Source organism: Lathamus discolor, chromosome 3, assembly GCF_037157495.1.
Source record: "Lathamus discolor isolate bLatDis1 chromosome 3, bLatDis1.hap1, whole genome shotgun sequence".
NCBI classification, from domain to species: Eukaryota; Metazoa; Chordata; class Aves; order Psittaciformes; family Psittacidae; genus Lathamus; species Lathamus discolor.
In genome coordinates, this window is record NC_088886.1 from 90,295,765 (window position 1) to 90,306,456 (window position 10,692).

A 10,692-nucleotide genomic window follows, 5' to 3' on the forward strand; every position below is an offset into this window, starting at 1 on the left:
TAGTAAGAATTACATGAAACATCAAATGTCATTAGAGAGGAACTGGCAGACAGAAAAGGAAGGAATGGCAGATCTGTATGTGGAATTACGAGCACCTGTATTAAATAGATTTTTCAAGTTCAAAGATAACACAAGTGTAGAAGTTGCTGTCTTGTTGTATGCAGTTTCTGTTCCTGCTTGGTATTCTATAATTTGTCTCAAATATCATTTATTATATATTGCTTTTTTTCTATGTTACACAGATAGAAAAGCAGCCCAAGTATGAGGATAACCTGTATATGTATATTTACTTTGTTGCCTTTATTATCTTTGGATCGTTTTTCACCCTAAACCTATTCATTGGCGTCATCATTGATAACTTCAACCAACAGAAAAAGAAGATAAGTATCACTTGTTTAATTTTCAAAACACTTCATTGTTATTGAGCATTCAGCAAATGTATGCAAGAATGAATAAGTGTCTTAAGATTTCTCACAGTAATAGGAAAAAAAAAAGGCTATTAAGATTTCCTTTTATTCTATTCAAAATAATGAAATAATAGTCTGTGCTTTTTAAGATATTTGAAGTAATTAAAGCTTACACTGAGTGTCTGAGTGTTTTTCACATCTCTCTACAGCCCAATGATTTGTTGTGCATCAGAAAGTTATATACTGTTTTTTGCTTACCCTTACAGTGCTGTAACAAAGTTACGTGAAAATGCAGATGATCTAATTCAAGCAAATAGATGATAGGGAAGAAGAGAATATCTAAAACTATTAATATCAAAACTGGCAAACAGTAAATGTATAGAAATACTGTGAAGGCCTTCTCAGTTACAAAAAGACTAACACAGACAAGCTAAATGCTGGAATTACTGCTCTGTATTGTAAGGTTAGAGGAGGTTGTGAACCTGTCTCAAGTTAGTGAATTTGCAAGAGAAAGAAAATTGTTGACGTTTGAAAGTGTGTAGTTTTTCTTTTCAGCTGAAATTGTTTCTGTTTTCGTGTGAACACAGGATTGTGTCAAGAACTCCAAGAGCGTTTAAAGAGATTAAAATGCAGACTATGATGGCAAATTAAAATCTACTTGTTATTTAAACTGTACATGCTCTTTAAGGTCTACAGTATTCTTGTATTTCTGTATGCATTTGGAGCAGAATCATTTTGGAATATAGATTATTTTTTTTTTTAAATAAGTGAGCTAAGTAATAGCAAGGCAGTACAAAATTTCTTCATTTGCAGTTCTAGATGGTTTGTCAAGTTTGATTTATTGTCCTGAAAAAAAAAAAATACTGCTAGACTTACTGCAGGGGAAACTTCCAGTAAATCTTTCCACTTGAGAATGGAGTATGCAGCTTCATATGCTGCTGCTTCAGGTTCTTTGAGTTCTCTTATCTGCAGACCCACATAAAAGAAAGGATGAGTTTGGGATTCTAAACCTGCTGATGTCTTCATCTTCCAAGATGTTTGCACCTCCCTTGGAATAAACATCAGGGGCTTCCAGTACTTAAGATGAAGGTTATTCAATTTCTTACCCTTGGAGAAGAAAACTGAAGTTACATACTGTGTGCATTTCTTTGTCCCTTTGTGCTTTCATTGCATTTTTTCCCCCGGGGGGGGGGGGGGGAATTCCACTAGCTGTCAAATTCCTACCATTACATTCCTCAAAAACATATAAGGTGCATCTATCTTATCTTAAGACTGCTACTCTCCCTATGGACAGCACACTGAGAGAATGACAACTTATTCCTTCTTGATAACCATTACATCAGTGAAGCAGCAGCAATCCCCAGTTCAATGTCAGTTCTTTTTTAGCTTTTCAGCTTTTTTTATATAATCTTCTTTCAGTTATCATATTTACACCATAATCAGAAAATTAATTTCTTGGTTTTCTTCCCAAACCCTTTCTCTCTAAGACCTTAATTCTACTCGAATATTTGGCTTATGAGGAGAGCACACTAAATGAAGTCTCTTTAGACTTCTAAATCTTCATATCTGTATGTGGCCACAGCTGAAAGACACACACACACCTTCATCCAGCTTCACCATTACTTTCTCAATAAGAATGACCCTGCAGTTCATGAAGTCACAGAATCATTTGTGATACTAAAATTTGTTTCCAAATGGCACTGTTTTGACATCATACATACCTAAAATGTACTTGCAAGCAAATGCATGAAAGAAAAAAAAAGATGTTGCTTGTCAACATAAACTGTGTTTCTGACAAGTGTTTCCATATGTACAGTACCCCTACCAATCTAGATACACTTTTTACTCAGACTGCTATCCTCTTATTCAGACAAGAAACCGCAGAGTTAAGTTCATGCCTCTGATGACCTCTGTACAATGTAGGGGGCTTATTAAGCCTCATTATGCTCTGTGGAAGTATTACTGTGGCAAGAAACCATCTGAACTGAGATACCTGTACTCAAATCATAAAATGTGCATCCTGAAAAGTAACATCAGTAATTTTTTTTTCCTCTTATGATTTCCCTGAAGGCATATCAGCTCTAAGTGAATCTACCCTTGAAGCTTTTTTATTTCTGGTTATTGATTTACAGTGTGGAGTTGATTATGATAGATTTGTAAGCATCTGTGGAATGTATATTTTTACAAGAAGTTTTGTGCATACTTAATTGAATTATTCAGGTTTGGTTTAGAGAGGGTTTTTTGGGGGGGTATTCGTTTTTTGTGGGGTTTTTGTTGTTTGGGGATTTTTTGTGGGTTTTTTTTTTTTTTTTTTTAGAAAATAGGTAGAAATTCTGGGTTTTTTCTCTGTTCCTTAATTTTATTTTTTCATCAAGACTTGTCAGATATTTTAGCAGTCTTTGATATAATCGCTATATTTTTTGTTTGGCAACAGTCTATAAAAATGAATACATGGTTCACAGAAACCGTGTTTTACAGTGCTGCAAATTAATGGATTTAAAGGCTTGGCTGTAATCACTTGTGGTTTTATTATTTTACCTTGGAGGTCAAGACATTTTCATGACAGAAGAACAAAAGAAATACTACAATGCAATGAAGAAGCTGGGATCCAAGAAACCGCAGAAGCCTATACCTAGACCAGCGGTAAGAATGTGTGCTATTCTTGTATCATCTACAATAGCAGCAGTACATTAATTGTCACAATATTTCTTCCTTAACTCTAAAATTATTGAGGCCTAACTCAAGTTAGCTCTACATCCTGAATTAAATCGTGTATATATTTCTGTTCTGCAGAAAAAATCTCAACATACTTGTAATGCCTCAGGAAGCAGAGAATCAAATAATATGTAGAAATAAAAGCCTGCTGGGTTTTGGGGGGAAAACTTAGAGCTGGCAAATAAACCAGTTGCTGCATAGTGTTTTTCTTAGATTTTTCATCCTTCTGTTTATATATTTTGGGGGAGGAAGAAGGAAATGGGAGGGAGTAAAAGGATGCTCATTGCATACAAGACATTAGCACCTTTTCTTTTTTCTCCCCTCAGAACAAATTGCAAGGTCTGGTGTTTGATATTGTAACAAAGCAAGCATTTGACATCGGCATTATGGTTCTCATCTGTCTTAACATGGTCACCATGATGATAGAAACAGATGACCAGGGTGAACTGATGCAAAATATTTTATACTGGATTAACTTGGTCTTTGTTGTCCTATTCACTGGAGAATGTGTCTTCAAACTGTTCTCGCTCCGTTATTATTACTTCACTGTTGGCTGGAATATTTTTGATTTTGTGGTTGTTATTCTTTCAATAGTAGGTAAGAAATTCTTATTTTCCAAATGAAATATAGTAAGATGTATTTAATGCTTTATCTCAATCAAATCAAATTTTGCAGATTAAATACTTAATTTCTCCTGATTATTTAAGAAACTGAAAGCATACTTTAGAGTAATATCTTTCTTAATAATTCTATATAATACTCATTTTTTTTTCCTATGAGTGCTGGAAAGTAAGCTGAAATTACCCATAGCAGATAAAATTCATATCCAATTATAATTTCCACCAATTCCACAGGTAGTGTTGTTCTTTATTCATACTTTGTTCTGGAAGATGTAATCTGTGATAAAATGTTACCCTTAAAATTCTGTTTTTATGTTTCACAGGTATGTTTCTAGCTAAGGTGATTGAAAAGTACTTTGTGTCCCCCACTTTGTTCAGAGTCGTCCGACTTGCCAGAATTGGCCGAATCCTGCGTCTCATTAAAGGCGCTAAGGGAATCCGCACTCTGCTGTTTGCTTTGATGATGTCTCTTCCTGCTTTGTTCAACATTGGTCTGCTGCTGTTCCTGGTCATGTTTATCTATGCTATATTTGGCATGTCCAACTTTGCCTACGTTAAGAAGGAAGCTGGTATAGATGATATGTTCAACTTTGAGACGTTTGGCAACAGCATGATCTGCCTGTTTCAAATTACCACATCTGCAGGCTGGGATGGTTTGCTAGCCCCAATTCTTAACAGTGGGGAGCCAGACTGTGACCCTAACAAAGCTCATCCAGGGAGCTCAGTGAAAGGTGACTGCGGCAACCCTGCTGTTGGGATTTTCTTCTTTGTCAGCTACATTATCATATCATTTCTGGTAGTGGTGAACATGTACATTGCTGTGATTTTGGAGAACTTCAGTGTTGCTACTGAAGAAAGCGCTGAACCCTTGAGCGAGGATGACTTTGAGATGTTCTATGAAGTCTGGGAAAAATACGATCCAGATGCAACGCAGTTCATAGAATATGAGAAATTGTCTGATTTTGCAGCTTCTCTGGATCCTCCTCTTAATATACCAAAACCAAACACAATTCAACTTATTGCAATGGATCTGCCCATGGTAAGTGGTGACAGAATTCACTGCCTTGACATCTTGTTTGCTTTCACAAAGCGTGTTTTGGGGGAAAGTGATGAGATGGATGCCCTCAGAATACAGATGGAAGATCGATTTATGGCAGCCAATCCTTCTAAAGTCTCTTATGAACCAATTACAACTACATTAAAGCGAAAACAGGAGGAAGTATCTGCTACTATCATTCAGCGTGCTTACAGACGTTATTTATTAAGACATTCAGTAAAAAAACTTTTGTTTATGTATCAGAAAGATGGGGGTGATCTGCTTATCAAAGAAGGTATGATTATTGGTAAGCTGAGTGAAAACTCACCTCCAGAGAAAATGGATATGTCTGCATCTTCCACATCTCCACCTTCTTATGATAGTGTAACAAAACCAGAAAAAGAAAAATATGAAGATGACAAATTGGAAAAAGAAGACAAGGGGAAAGACAGAAAAGGAAATAAAAAGTGAAAGACAAAGATGTTTTGCATGATGAATGTTCACAAGCCTGATAAAATTACGTTTTTATCAATAGACCTCTTATTGAAGGATTATGCCAAAATTACATGTTTTTACATATTTACTCACTGCTACAGTCAGTGCCTGTACAAAGACAATGACCCTTGACTCCAAACTCTTGGTCTGTAGCAGGGAAACAACTTTGCAGAAGAAAAGCTTTCATTATCATCTGGGCTAATTGAAAGGAAACAAAGTTTCTACTTGGGCTGTAGGAACCCTAAATGGAGTGCATACCAGTCCTAAGAAGCCTGTATTTTTTTGGAATAAGTACATCCACTGTGTACATTTTGTCTCCTATGTATGTTCTGTGTGTGCCAGTTTTTTTCATGATCTAATTTACTTTAATTCATATACTGCTATTTGTCATTCTGCTGTGCTGAGGAAAAAACCCTAAATACTCTTGTACAGAAACACTGTCAAGAATATGTAATTATGACATCAAAATGTGAACATAGTTCTCCCTCCTCAAGCCACTTCTAAAAGCAGAAAACCAAGATTCCAGATTATAGAACCTCAGGATCTAAATCAAATAACAGCAAATATGAAAAAGCACTGAGTATAGGTAGAGAATATATCAGAAAACAGAAAAAGGGGATAAATTTCACAGAAAAGAGGTTGGTAGTTTAGTCTCTTGTTCTACTATACTTATGTTTGATACTTCTTAGTAATTCTTAATTTATTATACAGTCCATTTCAGATTCAGTGATTTAAAGAAAGGATGCTACACACACAACTGCTGTTTTGAAAGATGTGTAACTATGGAGAAAACATAGTTAATTTCAGCGTCCACGATATCTCATAATTTCTGAGATTTTTAAACATTTTCACAGAAAAGCTATGAATGCCAAATTGTGCCTACAGGGAATTACTGAAATAAAAAGTGGCAGTCTCTTTTTTTATCTTTTTTTTTAAATCATAGACCATATAATTTCATGAGTAGCTTCCATACGCTATTCCAAAGTCATGTTTCTATACTTCTTATTTCACATTAATATATCCCACTTAAGACATAATAAAAGCTGCATGTATAAATTGACAGCAGATTACCTTTTGGGACAAGTTCTACCTTAATGTATATCTCAGACTTAAATTTCCGTACATTGGAAGTGTGGGTCATGCCAGAGACACAAAATATATATATCAGAGTTGGTTTTGAACCCCCTGCCCCCCTCCATGGCACTTCAGTCAGGTTTCCACTGTATGTAATGCAATCTTCCATAGAAAACTGAGATGACCAAAAGGATGTACTGAAATCAGCTTTGTCCTGCATTGTGGTTTATATGACTTTTTATCCTCAAGTCTGACACTACATATGTATGTAAAAAGTCTTTTGTTGTTTAATCAATTGTTTTATGCAGTGGTACCTACTTGAACAGAGACAATGACCCAAGTACTGTATTTATTGCATCACATACGTACCCTAGTAAGTGTAGCTTCTAACATTGCAATAGATAATATGATGTATTCTGTAATACTGCAGATATTTGGGAAACTTTAACCAATGCATGCTTGCTGCTATTACCCTACAGCTATTGAAGTCTAAGGTGGGAAGAAATGAGTGGTAAAAAGGAAAAAACTGATTGACGAGACCATCATTCCTCATACCAGTAAGCAATAGTTTGCTGCTATTATAGATTTTATTTTGTTTGAATTTTTCGATCAGCAAGTATGCAGTAAATAACCAGACTACACAGGAGAAATACATTGCTTAAAATGTGGGGCTAGAAAAAAACTTTCATAATATATATCTATTGATCTATTCTTGTTAGTTTTATTTTGTAACATTTTGTACTTACAAGAAACTACACATATCTTCACATTGTTAGTAATTTTTATTGCTGTCTATCTGTGACACTTCAGTGTTGGACAACCTAAGATACAATGTGAATTGGTAACTGCAAGTTCCTGCTAATTGTATGGAACATATTTTAATAAGGAATGATTTTAAAAAATATCGCAGTTCTTTTTCTGATCAATAGGAAGGTCTTTGTATGTGAAACAAGATAGAAGAGTTTCTTTTGAAATTATAATCCTGTCTGTCAATGTTCAGGGTAATCTTAAATCATAGAAACTGCTTTTCCCCACTGTTAGTCTCACACTGTCTGCTTTTCTTGTTGGTTCATACTGCAATAGTATAATATAATTTGTTATTCGAAATCTTTCTTCATGAGAATGAATAGTGAGCTTGTGCTATAGACAGTGGAATACCTTGTATTTCGTACAAAACAACTGGAATATAGATGGGCTCCTGCTTGTATAGAAACTACTGGCTCATACTGTACTGAGAACTGCATGCAGGAAGTTGTTTTACCAAAAATAAATACATTGCTAAGAACCCAAAAGAATAAAGGTAACCTTTTTATGTACTTGTTCTAGTCTTTGTGTATTTATTGTATGAAGTTTATATAGATTAACAAGTAATGATTGGTAAAATTAAGGGAGAACCATTTTAGCAATGAGGCAATGTGTTTTAGGCATCTAGATAATATGCTGCTTTATGACTATGATCAATATCAACTTGTCAGGATCTGGATAAAATGAAATGTTTATGTTGCCCTTACCAGAGAAATTTTTCTAAAATTCAGAGAAATTCCAATTTGACTGTGTGGGGTTTTGTCACATTTTCATGAGCTGCCTAGGAAGAGCTCTAGTGTTGTCTTCTGGTGGCCAAGTCTAATGGAGGGTATCTCCACATTTTTGCTGAGCAGTGGATCCAGCAGATACTGCTAACCCTGAGGAGGGTGGCCTGGGATCTGCCACTAAAATAACCCTATAAGGCAATAACAGAATCACTTTAATCCCATTTACCCTCAGGAAATCCATGCTTCCCAGGAGAAGGAAGAAACACCTGTTAGAACTGTTGATGCTCTTCTCAGCAGCTGTCTTCAGGCAACTGAGTAACTGATGCCTTTACAGGGCCTAACAGGCAGACTCACCAGCAAGAGGTTACTACATACATGTGGTAGGATATTGGGGCAGGGTGTGCGCAGGTGGGCCTGTGCATGGAGTATATAATGCATTCTTTTCCAGTTTCATTTCTGTTGTGAAGAGTAGCTGCTGTACACTTGGGCCAGTACAGCTAACAGGAAAAAAAACTCAGCTATACTGTGCTTTGAAGGACAATGTGTACAGTTTTATTAGCTGTATCTGATTTGAATTAAAACTTCCTCTTTTGAGTTTCCAAATTCAGAATACTTATTATTATCTCAGTGGCTAACAATAATTGCAAAGTCTGATAATGTGAATGCTTAAAACAACCCTTTAGGATTTTTTTTTTTTTTATACTCTTGAATAGCTGTTTAAAGAACAATTTTTTTTTTAAGTCATTGCTCAACAGGTATGTAACTTAAAAACTCTAGGTGGAATAAGCATGAAATGTGTATGTAATGATATTTCTACAAATTTGGTAATGAGCAGAAGTATATGAGGTCATTTATAAAATTATTTTGCCCTATAAATGTCTGTTATTATTAGTTATGTTTATTTATGTCATAATCCAACTGAAGTCACTATCCATTTTTGTTGAGTCAAGTTCTAAACTTTTTGCTCCTTTGAAAATAATACATTAATTTGCAGATATATTACTCTGCAGATTTCAAGTGTATATATTTGAATAAACTTGTATCTTTTTATATACCTTTGAAATTATTCCAGCATACCTGGAAGTTATTTGCCTTTATGGAAGACACAGTTGACTTGCAGTCTTCCTTCTTAACCTGCAGATATAAAATGTATTAATGTTTTAATGGAGATGTAAGACAGTAGTTTTGGCAAAATGGGCCAGTCATGTATCAGTATAAAAGCATTAAGCAGAATTCCTAGAACAGGAAGACACTGCACTTTTACTGTCCTAGTACACAGAGAATGAAAAAATAATAAGAAAGGCTCCCTTTAAATGTTCTCAGAAACAAGCTTTCTTTACTGTCTCTTACCCACCCAGTATTTTATTTTATGAAGGTGTCCTCCGGCGCCCCCAACGCCCACCTGCCCTAACTATATTAGGACATAGAAGGGGAAAAGTTCTGTTTTTTTAAAAGTCTTTGCCTTGCTCAACTCTGTAGAAAACCTCTGTTTCACTTCTAAAGGCAAGATTTCTGTGCAAAATTACTTGTATTGTGAAAGTATGAAAGGGAAAGATGGCAGGGGGAAGAAATGGGATAATGCTCATTCACCTTTTTTGTAAAAAGGATTCAGATATAATCTGGGGGTTGTTTGTATTATTTTAAAGCAGAAATGTATGTTGCTGACTACCATAAATACATCAGATTAAGAGCATCTCCTCCAGCACAGCATTTATAATAAATCGCTAGGTCAGTCTTCCTCCAGTAGAGGGCATAGACCCCTGCCAGATAATCATGGTTCTATGCGTGGTACCTTCAGCCACCGAAAGAGTCAAGAAATACAAATTGCAGTCACAGGAGATAGCTTATAGCTTTGCATATAATTTATGGATTTTTTTACTGGTTTTGTTCTAGTGAACTGATGAAGCTACAGCATGATCATTCGGCTTGTTATGTAAAGATAGCTTTGTTCGTAATACTTTTGTGACTGGAACAACAGTTTTGTATTTAGGTTCTGTACCCTATAGGGCATATGGCCCTATATCCAGAACTGACACTACACTGGTTAAGAACTACCATATTCTCCAAGCTTACTAAAATATAGCTGAAGGGTCTAGGTGCCCTGGGGAATTCCACAGATTTATCTTTACTTTTGTTAATAGGCATTATTAATTTATCCCACGGCGCACCTATGAAACAGCCCCAGACTTCTAACAGTCACAGATGAAAGCATCTGTCTCATTTTCAGGGCAAACAGTCATTAATGATATGAAGTAGTATTAAAAAATGAATTTTTAACATAGAAAATTCTTATGATATTCTATAGTACATATTCAAGAAAGCTTAACTAGCTTTATAACGCATTAGCAGAAGTAATCTGAAATCTCTGCAGTGTAGTAATAGTCAGTAGCTCGCAAACCTCTGCATTAGCAGCATCATTTCCAGTGGGGGATGGTAGCCATTGCTTTTATTCTCTGAGCACAGCTAGGTATTTGTCTATGCAATACAGCATGAAGTCTCTGTTACTTAGCATATTTTATTATTCCTTGTTGATCAGTGAGAGCTGTTGCTCAGTGAAACAGCCATATCTGAGTGCTTGCTGTGAAAAAAAATACTGCAGTGTAACCCAAGCAGAGTAAACTGCGGAACATTCTCATTCCCCCAGAAAGGGGAAATTGCATGCTGGAGCACACATGATCTCTGCTGCAAGAAAAGCTTTTGATGAAAATAGGGAATGATGCTTCATAAACAATTTATAACAATTGAAACCAGCAGTGCCAGACATGCTCTGCACTCTCATTTTCTATTGTCTTAAAGCATGTTACTTTAACAGC

The 10,692-nt window shown here is 35.6% G+C and overlaps 1 protein-coding gene across 3 annotated transcripts in view; it reads left to right on the top strand.

Annotated features, from left to right (window-relative positions):
* LOC136009967 (sodium channel protein type 2 subunit alpha-like) overlaps positions 1–7,663 on the top strand; it is a 72,059-nt gene extending 64,396 nt beyond the window's left edge. For all 3 annotated transcript variants that reach the window (XM_065670508.1, XM_065670506.1, XM_065670507.1), the window contains 4 exons: positions 243–380; positions 2,946–3,050; positions 3,449–3,719; positions 4,066–7,663. In XM_065670508.1, the coding sequence (XP_065526580.1) occupies positions 243–380; positions 2,946–3,050; positions 3,449–3,719; positions 4,066–5,249 (1,698 nt within the window). In that variant the 3' untranslated portion in view covers positions 5,250–7,663. The remainder of the gene's footprint in view (positions 1–242; positions 381–2,945; positions 3,051–3,448; positions 3,720–4,065) is intronic.
* The last annotated feature ends 3,029 nt before the right edge of the window (positions 7,664–10,692 follow it).